At 46.2% G+C, this 22,432-nt stretch overlaps 1 protein-coding gene across 3 annotated transcripts in view; it reads left to right on the top strand.

Moving 5' to 3' along the window:
- septin3 (septin 3) overlaps nucleotides 1–22,432 on the top strand; it is a 102,229-nt gene that overhangs the window by 27,974 nt on the left and 51,823 nt on the right. For all 3 annotated transcript variants that reach the window (XM_078237681.1, XM_078237679.1, XM_078237680.1), the window contains exon 2: nucleotides 14,214–14,408. In XM_078237681.1, the coding sequence (XP_078093807.1) occupies nucleotides 14,246–14,408 (163 nt within the window). In that variant the 5' untranslated portion in view covers nucleotides 14,214–14,245. The remainder of the gene's footprint in view (nucleotides 1–14,213; nucleotides 14,409–22,432) is intronic.

Genomic DNA, 22,432 nt, shown 5'->3' with positions numbered 1-22,432 from the left:
AAATGGTTTTGGGGAAATTGATGGGATTGAAGGTGGATAAATCTCCAGGTCCTGGTAACCTTCATCCCAGAGTACTTAAGAAAGTGGCCCTGGAAATAGTAGATCCCATTGGTGGTTATTTTCCAAAATTCTTTGGACTTTGGGATGGTTCCTACAGATTGGAGGGTAGCTAATGTAAGCCCGCTATTCAAAAAGGGCGGTAGAGAGAAAACAGTGAACTGTAGACCAGTGAGCCTAATGTTGGAATTGGGGAAGTTGCTCGAGTTTACTATTATCAAGGATTTCATAACTCGGCATTTGGAAGGCAGTGGTTATAATCAGACAAAGTCAGCATGGATTTACAAAAGGGAAATCATGCTTGATGAACCTATTGCAATGTTTGAGGATGTAACTAGTAGAGTGACTGAGGAGAACCAGTGGATGTGGTTTATGATGTGACTTTCAGAAGGCTTTCAACAAGGTCTCCCATAACAGACTATTATGAAAAGTTAGTGGGATTGCAGATAATGTCTTGAGTTGAATAGAAAGCTGGTTAGCAGATAGGAAGCAAAGAATTTGCATGAATGGGTCTTTTTCTGATTGGCAGTCAGTGACTAGTGGGGTTCCGCAGTGATCTGTGTAGGACTCCAACTGTTCACATTATATATTAATGATTTGGAAGAGGGAACTGAATGTATTTTCTCCAAATTTGCAGATGATACAAAGTTGGGTGGGAGGGTGAGCTGTGAGGAGGATGCAGAGATGCTTCAGCGTGATTTGGACAGGCTGAGTGTGTGGGTATCTGCATGGAAGATGCAGTATAATGTGGATAAATGTGAGGTAACCCACTTTGGAAGCAATAATACGAAGTCAGATTATTGCTTGAATGGGTGTAAATTGAGAGATGGATACTCAGTGAGAACTAGGGTCCTCGTGCATCAGTCACTGAAGGTAAGCGCGCAGGTACAGCAGGCAGTAAAGAAAGCAAAAGGTATGTTGGCCTCCATAGCGAGAGGATTTGAGTATAGGGATAGGGATGTTTTGCTGCAGTTGTATTGAGTGTTGGTGAGGCCACACCTGGAGTATCGTGTGCAGTTTTGGTGTCCTTATCTGAGGAAGAATTTGGAGGAAAATGTAACTGGATTGATTAGTAGGTTTGCGGACAACACAAAGGTTGATGGATTTGTGGATAGTGATGAGGACCATTAGAGGATACAGCAGGATATAGATCAGTTGAGACTTGGGCGGAGAGATGGCAGATGGAGTTTAATCTGGACAAATGTGAGGTAATGCATTTTGGAAGGTCTAATACAGATAGGAAATATACAGTAAATGGCAGAACCCTTAAGAGTATTGATAGGCAGAGAGATCTGGGTATACAGGTACACAGGTCACTGAAAGTTGCAATGCAGATGGAGAAGGCAGTCAAGAAGGCATACGGCATGCTTGCCTTCATTGGCCAGGGCATTGAGCTTAAAAATTGGCAAGTCATGTTGCAGCTTTATAGAACCTTAATTAGGCCGCACTTGGAATATAGTGTTCAATCCTGGTCGCCACACTACCAGAAGGATGTGGAGGCTTTGGAGAGGGTACAGAAAAGATTTACCAGGATGTTGCCTGGTATGGAGGGCATTAGCTATGAGGAGAGGTTGGAGAAACTTGGTTTGTTCTCACTGGAGCGACGGAGGTTGAGGGGAGACCTGATAGAAGTCTACAAGATTATGAGGGGCATGGACAGAGTGGATAGTCAGAAGCTTTTTCCCAGGGTGGAAGAGTCAATTACTAGGGGACACAGGTTTAAGGTGCGAGGGGCAAGGTTTAAAGGAGATGTACGAGGCAAATGTTTTACACAGAGAGTAGTGGATGCCTGGAACTCGTTGCCGGGAGAGGTAGTGGAAGCGGATACGGTAGTGACTTTTAAGGGGCGTCTTGACAAGTACATGAATAGGATGGGAATAGAGGGATATGGTCCCCGGAAGGGTAGGGGGTTTTAGTTCAGTCGGGCAGCATGGTCGGTGCAGGCTTGGAGGGCCGAAAAGCCTGTTCCTGTGCTGTAATTTTCTTTGTTCTTTGTTCTTTACTATAAAGGGAGTACAGCGAAGGTTTACCAGGCAGATTCCTGGGATGGCAGGTCTGTCATATGAGGAGAGATTAAGTCAATTAGGATTATATTCACTGGAGTTTAGAAGAGTGAGAAGGGATCTCATGGAAACTTATAAAATTCTAACAGGGTTAGTTAGACAGAGTGGATTCAGAAAGAATGTTCCCAATGGTGGGGGAGTCCAGAATTAGGGGTCAGAACGAGGGACGGCATGGTGGCACAGTGGTTAGCACTGCTATCTCACAATGCCAGGGACCCGGGTTCGATTCCCAGCTTGGGTCACTGTCTGTGTGCAGTCTGCACATTCTCCCTGTGTCTGCGTGGGTTTCCTCCGGGTGCTCCGGTTTCCTCCCAGAGTCTGAAAGACATGCTGGTTAGGTGCATTGACCCGAACAAGTGCTGGACTGTGGCGACTAGGGGAATTTCACAGTAACTTCATTGCAGTGTTAATGTAAGCCTTACTTACGACTAATAAATAAACTTTAACTTTTAGTTTGAGGATAAACCTTTTAGGATTAAAGTAAGGAGAAATACCTTCACCCAGAGGGTGGTGAATGTGTGGAATTCACTGCCACAGAAAGTAGTTGAGGCCAAAATGTTGTCTGATTTCAAGAAGAAATTAGATATAGCTCTTGGGGCTAAAGGGATCAAGGGATATGGGGGGAAGGAGGGATCAGGATATTGAATTCGATGATCAGCCACGATCAAAATGAATGGTGGAGCAGGCTCGAAGGGCCGAATGGCCTACTCCTGCTGCTAGTTTCTATGTTTCTAGATCAGCCATGATCATATAGAATGGTGGACATGCCTCGTAGGGTTGAATTGCCTACTCTTGCTCCTAATTCCTAAGTTCCTATGTTGTCAGTGCAGGCTTGATGGGCCGAATGGCTTCCTTCTGCATTGTAGTAATTCTATGGATAAAGTTTGTTGAACGTTTATCGAAACATAGGAACACAAGTGGCCATTTAGCCAACCCTGTGTGTTCCATCACTCCATGTTATTATGACTGATTCTCGGCCTCGGTCTGTATATCTGCCTTTTTCCATATCCTTTAACACATTGATCTCACATTTGTCTATCAATCTCTGAGGCAGCAGTGCTAACCACTGTGCCACCGTGCCGCCCGTTCTGCACCCTCTCCTTTCCTTCCCCCCATGTACTCTATGAATGGTATGTTTTGTCTGTATAGCGCGCAAGAAACAATACTTTTCAATGTATACTAATACATGTGACAATAATAAATCAAATCAAATCAAACCTAAAGGTGTGATCTAACCAGGGTTTACTTAGCTGAAGCATTTACCCCTCGTGTATTCTAGTTTCTAAGTGATATAAAGGCTTGTATCTCATCAACCTTTCTGATTAATGTACAAGACCGTAAGAGCAGAATTAGGCCACTCGGCCCATCGAGTCTGCTCTGTCATTCAATCATGGCTGATATTTTTCTCATCCCCATTCTCCTGCCTTTTCCCCATAACTCCTGATCTCCTTATTAATCAAGAACCTATCCATCTCTGTCTTAAAGACATTCAATGACCTGGCCTCCACAGTCCTCTGCGGCAAAGAGTCCCACAGATTCACCATTCTCTGGCTGAAGAAATTCCTCCTCATCTCTGTTTTAAAGGAGCGGTAATTCTAGTTGTTTTAACAAAGTACCATTGCAATGAGTGTCTCTGTGTCAGTGAGGTGGATGGAAGATGTTCAAGCAACATGAACATTGGATACAGGAGTTGGGACGTCTTGTTGAAGTTGTACAAGACATTGGTAAGGCCACACTTGGAATACTGTGTACAGTTCTGGTCACCCTATTATAGAAATGATATTAAGGGTGGTGAGTGTCTGGAATGAGCTGCCAGAAGTCGTAGTAGAAGTGGGTACAATTTTGAATTTTAAAAAGCGGTTAGATAGTTACATGGGTAGAACATAGAACACAGAACATTACAGCGCAGTACAGGCCCTTCGGCCCTCAATGTTGCGCCGACCAGTGAAACCAATCTAAAGCCCCTCTAACCTACACTATTCCAATATCATCCATATGTTTATCCAATAACCATTTAAATGCCCTTAATGTTGACGAGTCCACTCCTGCTGCAGGCAGGGCATTCCACGCCCTTACTACTCTCTGAGTAAAGAACCTACCTCTGACATCTGTCCTATATCTATCACCCCTCAATTTAAAGCTATGTCCCCTCATGCTAGCCATCACCATCCGAGGAAAAAGGCTCTCACTATCCACCCCATCTAATCCTCTGATCATCTTGTATGCCTCTATTAAGTCACTTCTTAACCTTCTTCTCTCTAACGGAAACAGCCTCAAGTCACTCAGCCTTTCCTCATAAGACCTTCCCACCATACCAGGCAACATCCTGGTAAATCTCCTCTGCACCCTTTCCAATGCTTCCACATCCTTCCTATAATGCGGCGACCAGAACTGTACGCAATACTCCAAGTGCGGCCGCACCAGAGTTTTGTACAGCTGCAACATGACATCATGGGTAAGATGGATCTAGAGGGATATGGGCCAAATGCGGGCAATTGGGATTAGCTTAGTGGTTAAAAAACAAGCGGCGGCATGGGCAAGCTGGGCCTGTAAAACTCTATAACTCTATGACTCTGATGATGTCAGCTGTCACTCTTGAGAATGTGGGTTTCCAGTCCTTTGGGAAAGGAGTGGGAGCTTTAGCAGCTCGGGAGCAAAGCGCGGGGAAGCAGGCTGCTGTACGATGGCTGCACAGGGGGACTAGAACATGCTGAGCCATGTGCTGTGGTTACATAAAGCGCGTGATTAATGCTGGACATCTCCACTTGGCAATTGAACCAGAGTGAATTACTGCTCAGATCTGCTGAGCTGGAAAAACAACACGCAAAGCACAGCCAATAAAATCAGCGTGTCCCTTCCCTTGTCCTGTTTTCCAACCCATAGCAATGCCTTGTCTGTTGTTGATGTTCCAGCGAACATTCTCCCATTCACTCGCAGGACCCCTTTCCTCCGTTTAATGATTCGGACACTATTTTCTTTCACGGGAAGGGGGAGGGAAAGCGAATCCTTGTCGAGGAAAATGATGTCCCTCCCGTCGGTTTAAATTATATCTTACAGCTCTGCGCCAGAGTACACTGGGATGATTTGTCCTGTCACTGATTTGTTTAGTCACAGTCTACTGACCACGTGTTAATTATTCTATTTTCATGGAATTGAGCACCTGTCTGTGAGCAAACCCAGCCCAGAATTTACTGGAGCACCGCATCTCAGGGCCTGTCCCAGTTATTGGAGGACTCTCCCTCGCCGGCCAACACAAAAAAAAAATCGGAAATTGCTGGAAGTTCAAACTGAAAACAGGGTCAGCACGTCATTTGTAGAACCCTGGTAAACGACAGGACCCACGGGCTAACCAATGGGATCGAAGAATAAAGGAAGAATTAGAAGAACAAATATAAAGAAAATGGAGTGGATTTCAGTCGGATTAGATAGAAAAGGGGAATAAAGAGAGGGAGCGAAAGATTAGATTAAATAAAAGAGAATGAAGAGACAGAGAGGTGAAGTAACGGGGTAGACCTTTCGGGGTAGACCATTTAGGACGGAGGTGAGGAGACATTTCTTCACCCAAAGAGTGGTGAGCCTGTGGAATTCATTCCCACAGGAAGTAGTTGATGCCAAAACATTGAATGTATTCAAGAGGTTGTGGTAGACCACTGTTATCTGTTGTGGTTAACCACTGTTAGTCAGTATCTGTTATTACCTGTATATGTGGCACATCCCTGTCGGCTCCGCCCAAGACTCCTCCCCCGGTCCGGGTATAAAGGCGATGGCTCCTCCCCCTCGCCTTTAGTACGGACCAGATCTCCGACAGGGATGGCTCCAAGTTCTTGTTAATAAAAGCCTATTTGTTCTTGCATACAACTAGTCTTTGCTTGATTGATGGTGCATCAGAGGTGGCTGGATATAGCACTTGGGGTGAATGGGATCAAAGGTTCTGGGCAGAAAGCAGGATTAGGCTACTGTGATGTTTCCCGCTACGTGATTTTGGACCCTCCCCACCCCGGGGAGGGATATACCTCATCACCCCGGGGAGGGATATACCTCACCACCCCGGGGAGGGATATACCTCATCACCCTGGGGAGGGATATACCTCACCACCCCGGGGAGGGATATACCTCATCACCCCGGGGAGGGATATACCTCATCACCCCGGGGAGGGATATACCTCACCACCCCGGGGAGGGATATACCTCATCACCCCAGGGAGGGATATACCTCACCACCCCGGGGAGGGATATACCTCATCATCCCGGGGAGGGATATACCTCATCACCCCGGGGAGGGATATACCTCATCACCCCGGGGAGGGATATACCTCACCACCCCGGGGAGGGATATACCTCATCATCCCGGGGAGGGATATACCTCATCACCCCGGGGAGGCATATACCTCACCACCCCGGGGAGGGATATACCTCATCACCCCGGGGAGGGATATACCTCATCACCCCGGGAAGGGATATACCTCACCACCCCGGGGAGGGATATACCTCATCACCCCGGGGAGGGATATACCTCATCACCCCAGGGAGGGACATACCTCACCACCCCGGGGAGGGATATACCTCATCACCCCGGGGAGGGATATACCTCACCACTCCAGGGAGGGATATACCTCACCACCCCGGGGAGGGATATACCTCATCACCCTGGGGAGGGATATACCTCATCACCCCGGGGAGGGATATACCTCACCACCCCGGGGAGGGATATACCTCACCACCCCGGGGAGGGATATACCTCATCACCCCGGGGAGGGATATACCTCACCACCCCGGGGAGGGATATACCTCACCACCCCGGGGAGGAATATACCTCACCACCCCGGGGAGGGATATACCTCATCACCCCGGGGAGGGATATACCTCATCACCCCGGGAAGGGATATACCTCACCACCCCGGGGAGGGATATACCTCATCACCCCGGGGAGGGATATACCTCATCACCCCAGGGAGGGATATACCTCACCACCCCGGGGAGGGATATACCTCATCACCCCGGGGAGGGATATACCTCACCACTCCGGGGAGGGATATACCTCACCACCCCAGGGAGGGATATACCTCATCACCCCGGGGAGGGATATACCTCATCACCCCGGGGAGGGATATACCTCACCACCCCGGGGAGGGATATACCTCACCACCCCGGGGAGGGATATACCTCATCACCCCGGGGAGGGATATACCTCACCACCCCGGGGAGGGATATACCTCACCACCCCGGGGAGGGATATACCTCACCACCCCGGGGAGGGATATACCTCATCACCCCGGGGAGGGATATACCTCACCACCCCGGGGAGGGATATACCTCACCACCCCGGGGAGGAATATACCTCACCACCCCGGGGAGGAATATACCTCACCACCCCGGGGAGGGATATACCTCACCTCGTATTCTTAAGTCAGTGTGTGTGAGATAGTAGGAAGCTACTGGTTTTGGTAAATTAAAGCAGGATCTGACATTCTCCATCATAGAATCCATAGAATCTCCACAGTGCAGAAGGAGGCCATTCGGCCCATTGAGTCTGCACCGACCACAATCCTATCTAGGCCTTATTCTCATAACCCCACATATTTACCCTGCCAATCCCCTGACACTCGGGTCAATTTATCATGGCCAATCAACCTAATCCCACACATGTGGTGACATGTTTATTAAAACAATGAACAAACTGAATAAACTCTCCAATAGAATGTTGTTCCAATTACAAGACTCACTCAGGAATAATGAAATAAATCATTACAGAATATCGTCACTCTCAAATAATATAATACCAGGTGTCTGTTGGAAGTATGAACTTTCTTCTGATGCTTGGGTCTGGAATACTTTCTGAGTTGGTTTCTGCTTCTATTTAGATGGTGATTTGATGAAGCTATGTATTCCTGCAGGGTTTCAGATGACTCACCGCTCTCCTTCAATCTAAAGAGGTGGCAAGATTGCCCTAACTGTCATCTCCCCTTGTCCGGGTTTAAGTACTGGAATTACCTCACAGTATTCCTGCAATTTGAGAGGCTTGTGGCTGTCAACAACACTCAAATTTGAATTCAATTGGTTCTGTGTCTTTGAGTGCTTGCGTTAAAATCATTGGTCCAATTCAAAAGCCTGTTTTGCTCTGCTGGGACTCTGGCTGCTGCTTTGGAAACAAATGTTGCAAAATTGGCTTCTGCAGCCCTGCTCTGTCCAGTTTAAAATCCCAGGCACAAAGTCACACGCTTTTTTAAGAAACACGATGCTATATCATTTCTTTTGGTTTTCTTAGCATTTCTTTTCAATATTTACATTTGTCAAACACCACACTTTTAACCTTATGTATGCAACCTCTTAACAATATTGAGTTGGACGATCAGCCATGATTGTGATGAATGGTGGAGCAGGCTCGAAGGGCCAAATGGCCTCCTCCTGTTCTATCTTCTATGTTTCTACGTGCCTATCCCACAAATGGGTAATGTGTTATCTGAATATCAATGCCAGTGCGATGCCCGGTATGTAAACTGTATGTCCCAATGATCAGCAGATTGTATCAAACAATAAGTCGCTTTGGCTGTTTGCAATGGGCAAGGTACGGACCGTACCCAAGCAATCCACAATTGCAAAATGCAAGTAGTGTCCAACATTCAATGTGAATCAACAATTGGGCAACATTGGCTAAATAATCCTGATTGTGCTAAGAGTTAGGCTGACAACCAATTTAAGATTTTCAGTCCCGATCACAGCATTGGCACACTTGCGTTTTTGTTAAACAAAATAAATGACAGCCATTCATTGATTCTTTCCTCAGGGCAATGGCTTGACCAATCAGAGTCAAGCTGCCTAGTTCAAAGTTCAAACAATGCTTGGCAGTTAACTGTCAGTCACCATTAACTGGTGCATTCTCCATAGCAATGCCTCTACCAATCAGAGTTCAACTGCCAACCAATCAGCACTCTCTTGTACAGTTGATTTCCTTTACATTGTATTCTTGCGAAGGCCATGATGAGTGCAAACTGAAAAGCTTCAACCAAAAATGTATCTATTTTCAGCCATACTTGGGCAGATGGTGGCACAGTGGTTAACGCTACTGCCTCACAGCACCAAGGACCCAGGTTCAATTCTGGCCTCGGGTCACTGTCTGTGTGGAGTTTGCACGTTTTCCCCGTGTCTGCGTGGGTTTCCTCCGGGTACCCGGTTTCCTCCCACACTCCAAAGATAGAGTCATAGAGGTTTACAGCATGGAAACAGGCCCTTTGGTTCAACTTGTCCATGCCGCCCTTTTTTTTTTAAAAACCCCTAAGCTAATCCCAATTGCCCGCATTTGGCCCATATCCCTCTATACCCATCGTACCCATGTAACTATTTTAATGCTTTTTAAAAGACAATATTGTACCCGCCTCTACTACTACTTCTGGCAGCTTGTTCCAGATACTCACCATCCTCTGTGTGAAAAAATCGCCTCTCTGGACACTTTTGTATCTCTCCCCTCGCACCTTAAACCTATGCCCTCTAGTTTTAGACTCCCCTACCTTTGGGAAAAGATATTGACTATCTAGCTGATCTGTGCTCCTCATTATTTTATAGACCTCTATAAAATTACCTCTCAGCCTCCTATGCTCCAGAAAAAAAAGTCCCAGTCTATCCAGCCTCTCCTTAAAACTCAATTCATCAAGTCCTGGTAGCATCCTAGTAAATCTTTTCTGCACTCTTTCTAGTTTAATAATATCCTTTCTATAATAGGTTGACCAGAATTGCACACAGTATTCCAAGTGTGGCCTTACCAATGTCTTATACAACTTCAAAAAGGCATTCCAACTCCTGTATTCAATGTTCTGACCGATGAAACCAAGCATGCCGAATGCCTTCTTCACCACTCTGTTCACCTGTGACTCCACTTTCAAGGAACTATGAACATGTACCCCTAGATCACTTTGTTCTGTAACTCTCCCCCATGCCCGACTATTAACTGAGTAAGTCCTGCCCTAGTTCAATCTACCAAAATGCATCATCTCGCACTTGTCTAAATTAAACTCCATCTGCCATTCGTCAGCCCACTGGCCCAGTTGATCAAGATCCCGTTGCAATTGGAGATAACTTTCTTCACTGTCCATTATGCCACCAATCTTAGTGTCATCTGCAAACTTACTAACCATGCCTCCTATATCTCTTCCAAATCATTAATATAAATGACAAATAACAGTGGACCTAGCACTGATCCCTGAGGCACACCGCTGGTCACAGGCCTCCAGTTTGAAAAACAACTCTCTACAACCACCCTCTGGCTTCTGTCAAGAAGCCAATTTTGTATCCATTTAAATACCTCACCCTGGATCCCATGAGATTTAACCTTATGCAACAACCTACCATGCGGTACCTTGTCAAAGACCTTGCTAAAGTCCATGTAGACAACATCAACTGCACTGCCCCCATCTACCTTCTTGGTTACCCCTTCAAGAAATTCAATCAAATTTGTGAGACATGATTTTCCACTCACAAAGCCATGCTGACTGTCCCTAATCGGTACTTGCGTCTCTAAATGCCTGTAGATCCTGTCTCTCAAAATACCTTCCAACAATTTACCCACCACAAGTTGGTCTGTAGTTCCCAGGCTTTTCTCTGCAGCCCTTTTTAAACAAAGGCACAACATTTGACACTCTCCAATTTTCAGGCATCTCCCCCTGAATGTGCAGGTTAGGTTGATTGGCCATGCCAAATTGCCCCTTAGTGTCAGAGGGACTAGGAGGGTAAATATATAGGGTTACGGGAATAGGACCTGGGTGGGATTGTTGTCAGTGCAGACTCGATGGATCCAATGGCCTCCTTCTGCACTGTAGATTCTATGATTCAATGAATACTCAAGTTCTGCACCACCAAATGACTATTTCATTTATTAGAGTTCTTTGAGGAAGTAACAAGCAAGGTGGATAAAGGTGAACCTGTAGATGTGGTGTACTTAGATTTCCAGAAGCAATTCGTTAAGGTGCCACATCAAAGGTTACTACATAAGATAAAGGGGCAACCAAGAAGGTAGATGAGGGTAGTGCAGTTGATGTTGTCTACATGGACTTTAGCAAGGCCTTTGACAAGGTACCGCATGGTAGGTTGTTGCAAAAGGTTAACTCTCACGGGATCCAGGGTGAGGTATCTAAATGGATACAAAACTGGCTTCTTGACAGAATTCTTGACAGGTGGTTGTAGAAGGTTGTTTTTCAAACTGGAGGCCTGTGACCAACTGTGTGTCTCAGGGATCAGTGCTGGGTCCACTGTTATTTGTCATTTATATTAATGATTTGGATGAGAATATAGGAGGCATGGTTAGTAAGTTTGCAGATGACACTAAGATTAGTGGCATAGTGGACAGTGAAGAAAGTTATCTCCAATTGATCAATGGGGCCAGTGGGCTGACGAACGGCAGATGGAGTTTAATTTAGACAAATGCGAGGTGATGCATTTTGGTAGATTGAACCACGGCAGGACTTACTCAATTAATGGTAGGACGTTGGGAAGTGTTACAGAACAAAGAGATCGAGGGGTACATGTTCATAGCTCCTTGAAAGTGGAGTCACAGGTAGACAGAGTGGTGAAGAAGGCATTCGGCATGTTTGGTTTCATTGGTCAGAACATTGAATACAGGAGATGGAATGTCTTGTTGAAGTTGTACAAGACATTGGTAAGGCCACACTTGGAATACTGTGTGCAACTCTGGTCACCCTATTATAGAAAGGATATTATTAAACTAGAAAGAGTGCAGAAAAGATTTACTAGGATGCTACCGGGACTTGATGAATTGAGTTATAAGGAGAGGCTGGATAGACTGGGATTCTTTTCTCTGGAACGTAGGAGGCTGAGGGGTGATCGTATAGAGGTCTATAAAATAATGAGGGGCACAGATCAGCTAGATAGTCAATATCTTTTCCCAAAGGTAGGGGAGTCTAAAACTCGAGGTTTAAGGTGAGAGGGGAGAGATACAAAAGTGTCCAGATGGGCAATTGTTTCACACAGAGGGTGGTGAGTGTCTGGAACAAGTTGCCAGAGGTAGTAGTAGAGGCGGGTACAATTTTGTCTTTTAAAAAGCATTTAGTTAGTTACATGGGTAAGATGGGTATAGAGGGATATGGGCCAAATGCGGGCAATTGGGATTAGCTTAGGGGTTTTAAAAAAGAAAGGGCGGCATGGACAAGTTGGGCTGAAGGGCCTGTTTCCATGCTGTAAACCTCTATGACTGTATGACTCTATAAAGGCAAATGGTGTCGGGGTTATCTGGATAAAGGATTGGTTTGTGAATGGGAAACAAAGGTTAGCGGTGAGCGTGTTTGTTCAGGCTGGGAAGGTGGAACAAGTCGAGGGCCACAGGGATCAGTGCTGGGGCCGCAATCATTTACAATCTACACCAAAGACTTGGATGAAGGGACTGAATGTACGGTAACTAAATTTACTGATGACACAAAGATAAATAGGAAAATAAGCTGTCAAGAGGAGGTAAATATTCTCCAAAGCGATACAGATAGGTGAAATGAAAGGTAAAAATTTGACAGATGCAGCATAATGTGGGAAATGTGAACTTGTTCACTTTGTCAGGAAGAATATCAAAGCAGAATGGGATTAAAATGGAGAGGGATTGTAGGGCTGTGAGGTACAGAGAAATCCGAGAGTCCTGGTACATCAATCAGGAAACGTCAGTGTGCAGGAACAGCAAGTGATCCGGAATGTTTATTGGATGGAATAAGAAAGTGAAGGAGTTTCACTTCATCTGTACAGGGCCTTGATGAGACCACGTCTGCAATACTGTTTGTATATCACCATTCCTCCACTGCCGGTGGGTCAAAGTCATGGTACTCACTTCCTAACACTGCTGTGGGTGTACCTACACCTCAGGGACTACAGCTGTTCAGGAAGGCAGCTCACCACCACCTTCCGAAGGGCCAATTAGGGATAGGTAATAAATACTGGCCTCTCCAGCGACAGCCACATCCCATAAATGATTTTTTTTTTAAGAAACAAGCGGAGTGAAATATCAAGCACTTATTTAAACAGAGGTTTACCAGGATGTTGCCTGGTCTGGGGGGTACTAGCTATGAGGAGAGGTTGGAGAAACTCGGTTTGTTCTCACTGGAACGACGGAGGTTGAGGGGTGACCTGATAGAGGTTTACAAGATTATGAGTGGCACGGACAGAGTGGATCGTCAGATGCTCTTTCCTAGGGTAGAAAAGTCAAGTACTAGGGGACATGGGTTTAAGGTGCGTGGGGGAAAGTTTAGAGGAGATGTGCGAGGCAAGTTTTTTACACAGAGGGTGGTGAATGTCTGGAACGCGCTGCCCGGGGAGGTGGTGGGAGCGGGTACGATAGCGGCATTTAAGGGGCAACTAGACGAAGACATGAATAGGATGGGAATGGAAGGATACGGACTCTAAGTGCATACGGTTTTAGTTTAGGCAGGTATCATGATCGGCGCAGGCTTGGAGGGCCGAAGGGCCTGTTCCTGTGCTGTACTGTTCTCTGTTCTTTGTTCTTTGTTTTTTTAAAGCTGTTTATTTTCAGATTTAAAGAACAAGAGGTTTAAATATCTGGACAGCTTTGACAGCTCCCTATGACAACTTGACAATTCTAATGCAGTCCCATTTACTCTGGAGCTGCTGTTAATGGCTGCATTAGGCCTCACGCCCACCAGATGGATTCGCCACTGAGTGCCAAAGAATCTGGAGAGAAAACTCGGCGGTGGGGCTGGAGAGCTACATGCTGGTTTTCTCGCCTCGGCCTGCACTCTGCCCGGAGGGGAAGCTTCCATCTTTATCTTGAAACCATGTCTCCTTGTTCTGAATTCCACAATGAGGGGGAACGTCCTCTCAGCATTCACCCTGTCAAGTCCCATCAGCATCTTATCCGTGTCAATAAGGTCTCGGTGGGTTAGAGGAAAATCACAGAGATGGGCAAGGGTGAGGCTATGGATGGATCTGAAAACAGGGAGAATCTTGAAACTTGAGGCCTCGCAGGATTTGGTTCCAATGTGGGTCAGCTTTCTTCCTTGGTGTGGGCCATTAGTGTGGAAGTGTCAGAATTGTGGATGAAACCCTGTTGAAATGTGGAATTCACACTGTTATTTCACCATTTTCACTTAGGTTCGGAAGAGGAGAAAAAATCGGGATCCGGGATGTCGGATGTGGTTCCAGAACCCAAGCCCAAACCGGCTGTTCCCATGAAGCCTTCGGCCATGGGCTCACAGTTATTGGGCTATGTGGGAATCGACACCATCATTGAGCAGATGCGAAGGAAAACAATGAAGACGGGATTCGATTTTAACATCATGGTCGTTGGTGAGAATTTAAATGTGATATTTAGCGCAGGGCGGCACGGTGGTTAACACTGCTGCCTCACAGCTCCAGGGACCTGGGTTCCATTCCCGGCTCGGGTCACTGTCTGTGTGGAGTTTGCGCATTCTCCCCGTGTCCTCCGGGTGCTCCGGTTTCCTCCCACAATCCAAAGATGTGCGGGTTAGGTGGATTGGCCATGCTAAATTGCCCCCTAGTGACCTGGGATGCGTAGGTTAGAGGGATTAGCAGAGTAAATATGTGGGGTTACGGGGATAGGGCCTGGGTGGGATTGTTGTGGGTGCAGACTCGATGGGCCGATTGGCCACCTCCTGCACTGTCAGGATTCTATATTCAAATCCAACTTCACTTCCCGAATTTTCCTCACTTTACCTGGTAACCAGCGAACACAGGTTGATGGAAAAGTGCGATCAAACACAAGGGGGATTTCTCTAACGCAATGAGTTTCTGTAATCTAGAAGGCGCTGCCTAAAAGGGCGGTGGAAGCAGATTCATTAATAACTTTCAGAATGGAATTGGTTATATGTTTGCAAAAGAAAACTACAAGGAAAGGGCGATTGGGGGGAGGGAGACAAGTTGAATAGCCAAGTTGAAGAGTCAACACAGATAGGGTAGGCTGAATGGCCTCCTTCTGTGCAGTACCATTCTGTGGTTCTGTCAGCCATCTCGACAAGTGAACAATGTTGGTCTTCCAAGTGAGTTTCAGATCAGGGAATTTGATTCCAAAAATGTGTTTGTATTCAGAGAGTTTGCTGAAAATCCTCTTGAAGAGGTGTCTTGTTGTGTGGTAGGGATTTAGAGAGATTTGGGGATTGTCTCAAAGAACAAAGAACAAAGAAAATTACAGCATAGGAACAGGCCCTTCGGCCCTCCAAGCCTGCACCAACCATGCTGCCCGACTGAACTAAAACCCCCTACCCTTCCGGGGACCATATCCCTCTATTCCCATCTTATTCATGTATTTGTCAAGGCGTCCCTTAAAAGTCACTATCGTATCTGCTTCCACTACCTCCCCGGCAACAACTTCCAGGCACCCACCACACTCTGTGTAAAAAACTTGCCCCATACATCTCCTTTAAACCTTGCCCCTCGCACCTTAAACCTATGTCCCCTAGTAATTGACTCTTCCACCCTGGGAAAAAGCTTCTGACTATCCACTTCGTCCATGCCCCTCATAATCTTGTAGACTTCTATCAGGTCGCCCCTCAACCTCCATCGTTCCAGTGAGAACAAACCAAGTTTCTCCAACTTCTTCTCATAGCTAATTCCCTCCATACCAGGCAACATCCTGGTAAATCTATTCTGTACCCTCTCCAAAGCTTCCACACCCTTCTGATAGTGTGGTAACCAGAATTGAACACTATATTCCAAGTAACTCATCTCCCAGTTAAATGCTGCCAGTGTCCGTATGAACCTATGAATTAGGAGCAGAGGTAGGCCACTCAGCCCCTCAAGCCTGGTCCGCCATTCAATAATGGCTCAGAGCTCAGAGCGTGGATTGGCTCTGAGCACTGGGATATTACCACCATAACAGAAACATGGCTGAGAGAAGGGCAGGACTGGCAGTTCAAATGTTACAGGATACAGATGCTACAGGGGTACAGGTAAGCGAGGAGTGGGAGTTGCTATTTTGATAAGGGAGGGCATAGCACAGTCCTTAGAGAGGATATTTTGGGGGTTCATCAAATGCGGCCATATGGATAGAACTTAGATACAAGAAAGGGATAGCCACTCTGATAGAACCGCATTATAGATCCCCCAATAACCAAGGGGAACTAGAGGAGCAGATGTGTAGAGAGATCGCAAATAGTTGTAAGAACAATAGGGTGGTATTAGTGGGAGATTTTAATTTCCCCAGTACTGATTGGGCCACCCAAAGTGCAAAGGGCCTGGATGGGGTAGAATTTGGTAAATGTGTCCAAGAAAGTTTCCTGAATCGATATATAGAAGGCCCTACTCAGGAGGATGTAACAGTGGACCTCCTCTTCGCAAACAAGGTTGTTCAGTTGGGGAGCACTTTGGGTCCAGTGACCATAACATTATTCATTTTAAAATAGTTATGGAAAAAGATAGGATGGCCCACATGAGGTGGCACAGTGGTTAGCACTGCTGCCTCACAGCGCCAGGGACCCGGGTTCGATTCCCGGCTTGGGACATTGTCTGTGCGGAGTCTGCACGTTCTCCCCGTGTCTTCGTGGGTTTCCTCCGGGTGCTCCGGTTTCCTCCCACAGTCCAAAGATGTGCAGATTAGATGGATTGGCCATGCTCAATTGCCCCTTATTGTCCTGGGATGCATAATTTAAAGGGATTAGCAGGGTAAATAAGTGGGGTTATGGGGATGAGGCCTGGGTGGGGTTGTTGTGGGTGTAGACTCAATGGGCCGAATGGCCTCCTCTGCACTGTAGAGATTCTATTCTATATATGTTCATAGGTTAAGGTCCTAAACTGGAGCAGGGCCAATTTTGGGAGCATGAGGTGGGATCCAGCAGAGGTCGATTGGGTGAGGCTGTTTGAAGGGAAAAGACCGACTGGGAAATGGGAGGCTTTTGAAAGTGTGACCAAGAGTCTGGGGGCAGTATGTTCCTGTTAGGGTGAAGGGAAAGGCTGGCAAGTTTGGGGATCCTTGGCTGACGAGGGACATTGAGGCTCTGGTCAGGAAAAAGAAGGAAACATACACTGGGTTTGGGCAATCGGGGAAAAGTGGATCCCTCAATGACCATAAGCAGTGTAAGAGTCCACTTCAGAGGGAAATCAGGAGGGCAAAAAGAGGATATGAGATGGATCTGGCAGGTAAGGTTAAAGAAAGTCCCAAAAGGTTCTATAGCTTTATGAAGAGTAAAAGGGTGGCTAGGGAGAGAATAGGTCTCCTTAAAGATCAGCACAGCCATCTGTGTGTGTGGAGCCACAGGAGATGGGTGAGATTTTCAATGAATATTTCTCCTCGGTGTTCACTGTGAAGAAAATCATGGATGCTAAAGAAATAAGGGAAACGTAGTGATGTCTTGGAACACATGCATATTACTAGGGAGGAAGTATCTGCAGCCTTAAAGGTGGATAACTCCCCTGGGTCTGATCAAGTACATCCTTGGATCTTGTGGGGGGCTAGAGAAGAAATTGCAGAGGCCCTTGCAGAGATATTTGCTTCATCTCTTTCCACTGGTGAAGTTCAGGAAGACTGGACGGTGGCGAATGTTGTTCCGTTGTTGAAGAAGAGTAGCAAAGAGAAGCCTGGGAATTACAGGCCGGTGAGCCTGACATCAGTGGTGGATAAGTTACCGGAGGAGATTCTGAGGGACAGGATCTACCAACATTTGGATAATTAAGGTCCGATTGGGGATAGTCAGCACGGCTTTGTGCGTGGGAAGTCATGTCTGATGAATTTTTAGAGTTTTTTGAAGAGGTAACCAGGAGCATGGATGAGGATGGGGCAGTAGATTCTGTTTATATGGACTTTAGCAAGGCCTTTGACAAGGTCCCGCATGGCAGGCTAGTCTGGAAGGTTAAGTCGCATGGGATCCAAGGAGAGGTGGCAAATTGGATTCAAAATTGTCTCAATGGTAGGAAGCAGAGGATGATGGTCGAAGGTTGTTTCTCGGACTGGAGGCCTGTGACTAGTGGTGTGCCTCAGGGGTCAGTGTTGGGACCCCTTGTTGTTCCTTATTGATATAAATGTGGTGTGAAATTGGTGTGAATGTTCAAGACATGGTTAGTAAGTTTGCGGATGATACTAAGTTAGGAGGCATCGTTGATAGCGAAGAAGGTTATCAAAAATTACAGGAGGATCTTGATCAGTTAGGGAAGTGGGCCAAGGATTGGTAAATGGATTTCAATACAGATAATTGTGAGGTGTTGCATTTTGGAAAGTCAAACCAGGATAGGATTTACACAGTGAATGGTGGGGCCCTGGGGAGTGTTGAGGAACAGAGGGACCTAGGAGTACAACTACATAGTTCACTGAAAGCAGCGTCACAGGTAGACAGGGTGGCGAAGAAAGCATTTAGCACACTAGCCTTCATCAGTCAGGGCATTGAGTATCGGAGTTGGGGCGTTATGTTACAGTTGTATCAGTTGTTGGTGAGGTCGCACTTGGGGTATTATCTACAGTTTTGGTCACCCTGTTATTGGAAACACATTGATAACCGAAAGAAGAAATCCTGGAAAATCTCAGCAGGTCTGGCAGCATCTGACAAAGGGTCATCTGGACTCGAAACGTCAGCTCTTTTCTCTCCTTACAGATGCTGCCAGACCTGCTGAGATTTTCCAGCATTTTCTCTTTTGGTTTCAGATTCCAGCATCTGCAGTAATTTGCTTTAATGACATTGATAAACTGGAAAGAGTGCAGAGAAGATTTACGAGGATGTTGCCAGGACTAGTGGGAATGAGTTACAGGGAGAGGTCGGCCAGGCTAGGGCTATATTCCTTGGAACGTAGGAAAATGAGGAATGACCTTATTGAGGTGGATAAAATCATGAGGGGCAGAAATAGGATGTTCGGACGGAGTCATTTTCCCGGGGAAGGGGAATTGAAAACTAGAGGTTATAGGTTTAAGGTGAGAGGGGAAAGATTTAAAAGGGATCTGAGGGGCAACTTCTTCACACAGAGGGTGGTGTGTGTATGGAATGAGCTGCCAGAGAAAGCGGTTGAGGCGGGTACAATAGCAACATTTATAAAGCATTTGGATAAGTACACGGATAGGAAAGGATTAGAGGGATATAGGCCAAACGTGGGCAATTGGGACGAGCTAGGAGGGCACTATGGTCGGCATGGACCAGTTGGGTTGAAGGACCTGTTTCCATGCTGTATTGCTCTACAACTCTATGGGCGAGATTTTCCAGCCGCACTCACACCAAAACTGGAAAATCCCGCCCGAGGTCAACGGACCTTAGCACAGTCTGTGTCCCGCTCGCTACGATTCCCGTGGCGGGCGGGACGGGAAAATTCCGCACTATGACTCTAAGATCATGGCTGATCTGATTATAACTTCAACCCACATTCCTGCCTACATACGTATAAAATACCTTAGTGTTTTCCTTAATCCTGTTTGCCAAGGACTTTGCACGATTCGCGGGGGCAGGGAATTCATAAGGTGTTCGTGGAAGTGGAAATGAATAGGGTTGGGAAGCATTTTCCGATCAGGGCCAGTGTGATCTCCTGGACTCGTTTCGATCGCCTCAGGGGGTCGGAGAGGAATTTCCCAGATTTTTTTTCCCCATATTGGCCCTGGGGTTTTTCACTCTGGGTTTTCGCCTCTCCCTGGAGATCATATGGTCTGGAATGGGGGGGTGGGGGTAAGTTAATAGGTTGTAATGAACAAAGCATCGTAGCTGTGAGGGACAGCTCGGTGGATAGGATATTGGTATGTAGATAGGCTGGAAAATTGGGCGGGGATCCTGGATTCAGGATTCAATCCTTGACCGGGGAGCGGCGCGGGCTTGGAGGGCCGAAGGGCCTGTTCCTGTGCTGTATTGTTCTTTGTTTGTTCTTTGATTCCTTTTAGCCCTTCTAACTCCTTCCTTAAGTTCCTTCCTACATTCTTTATATTCTTCAAGGGATTAAATATGGGCCAAACGTGGGCAATTAGATAACCTTTCACCCCGCCTCGTTAATCAAGAATCTATCCAGCTCTGCTTAAAAATATTCAAAGCTTCGGCTTCCACTGCCTTTTAAGGAAAAGAGTTTCAGAGACTCAGAACCCTCTGGGAGAGAGTAAATTCTGCTCATCTCTGTCTGAAATAAAGGCCCCTTATTTTTAAACAGTGACCCATCGTTCTATATTCTCCCACAAGAGGAACCATTCTCTCCACTCCCACCCTGTCAATACCCCTCAGGATCTTAAAGGTTTTAACTGAGCCGCCTCTTACTCTTCCAAACTCTAGTGGATACAAACCTAACCTCTCCAACCTTCCCTCATAACGCAACCCACCCATTACTGATGTTGTCTAGTAAACCTTCTCTGACCTGCTTAGAATGTATTTACATGAAGAGTGAGGGGGGATCTCATAGAAACTTACAAAATTCTAACAGGGTTAGACAGGGTAGATTCAGAAAGAATGTTCCTGATGGTGCTAGGGGCTTGGATGGGGCAGAATTTGTAAGCAGTGTCCAGGAGGGTTTCTTGAAACAGTATGTTAATAGCCCAACTCGGGAAGGGGCCATATTAGACCTGGTATTGGGGAATGAGCCTGGCCAGGTGATCGAAGTTTCAGGAGGAGAGCATTTCGGGGACAATGATCATAATTCCTTAAGTTTTAAGTTGCTTGTGGATAAGGACGAGAGTGGTCTTCGGGCGAAGGTGTTAAATTGGGGGAAGACTACAACAACATTAGGCAGGATCTGGAGAGTGTCGATTGGGGGAGGCTGTTTGAGGGTAAATCAACATCTGACATGTGGGAGTTTTTCAAATGTCAGTTGATTGGAATTCAGGACTGCTATGTACCTGTGAGGATGAAGGATAAGTGTGGCAAGTATCAGGAACCCTGGATAACGAGGGATATTATGAACCTTGTCCAAAAGAAAAAGGAAGCATTCGTAAGGTCTAAAAGGCCTGGGACAGATAAAGCCCTTGAAGAATATAAAGAACATAGGAAGGAACATAAGGAAGGAGTTAGAAGGGCTAAAAGGGGTAATGAAAAGTCCTTGGCAAACAGGATTAAGGAAAATCCTAAGGCATTTTATACGTTTGTAGAGAGCGCGAGGGTAGCCATGGAAAGGGTTGGTCCACTCAAGGATAGTGGAGGGAATCTATGCATTGAACCAGAGGAAATAGGTGAGATACTAAATGAATACTTTGCCTCAATATTCACCAAAGAGAGAGACTTGATGGATGAGGAGCCTACGGCAGAGTGTGTAGATATTCTGGATCATGTCGATATCAAAAAGGAGGAAGTATTGGGTGTCTTAAAAAGTATTAAAGTAAGATAAGTCCCCAGGGCCTGATGGGATCTACCCCAGAATACTGAGGGAGGCAAGGGCGGAAATTGCTGGGTCCTTGACAGAAATCTTTATATCCTCATTGGCTACAGGTGAAGTTCCAGAGGACTGGAGGATAGCCAATGTTATTCCATTGTTTAAGCAGGGCAGCAGGGATAATCCAGGAAATTATAGGCCGGTGAGCCTTACGTCAGTGGTAGGGAAATTATTGGAAAAGATTCTTAGGGACAGGATTTACTCACATTTGGAAACAAATGGGCTTATTAGTGATAGACAGCATGGTTTTGTGAAGGGGAGGCCGTGCCTCACTAACTTGATCAAGTTTTTTGAGGAAGTGACGAAGATGATAGATGAGGGAAAGGCAGTGGATGTGTATACATGGACTTCAGTAAAGTCTTTGACAAGGTACCTCATGGTAGACTGGTATGAAAGGTGAAGTCACACAGGATCAGAGGAGAGCTGGCAAGATGAATACATAGAACATTACAGCGCAGTTCAGGCCCTTCGGCCCTCGATGTTGCGCCGACCAGTGGAACCAATCTAAAGCCCCTCTAATCTACATTATTCCAATATCATCCATATGTTTATCCAATAACCATTTGAATGCTCTTAATGTTGACGAGTCCACTACTGCTGCAGGCAGGGCATTCCACGCCCTTACTACTCTCTGAGTAAAGAACCTACCTCTATCATCTGTCCTCTATCTCTCACCCCTCAATTTAAAGCTATGTCCCCTCGTGCTAGCCATCACCATCCGAGGAAAAAGGCTTTCACTATCCACCCTATCTAATCCTCTGATCATCTTGTATGCCTCTATTAAGTCACCTCTTAACCTTCTTCTCTCTAACGAAAACAACCTCAAGCCCCTCAGCCTTTCTTCATACGATTTTCCCACCGTACCAGGCAACATCCTGGTAAATCTCGTCTGCACCCTTTCCAACACTTCCACATATTTCCTATAATACGGCGACCAGAACTGAACGCAATACTCCAAATGCGGCCGCACCAGAGTTTTGTACAGTTGCAGCATGACCTCCTGGCTCCGAAACTCAATCCCTCTACCAATAAAAGCTAACACA

The sequence above is a fragment of the Mustelus asterias genome, chromosome 21 (genome assembly GCF_964213995.1).
Source record: "Mustelus asterias chromosome 21, sMusAst1.hap1.1, whole genome shotgun sequence".
NCBI classification, from domain to species: Eukaryota; Metazoa; Chordata; class Chondrichthyes; order Carcharhiniformes; family Triakidae; genus Mustelus; species Mustelus asterias.
Note: the sequence above shows the minus strand (reverse complement) of the source record. Positions and strands in the feature narration are given on the sequence as shown.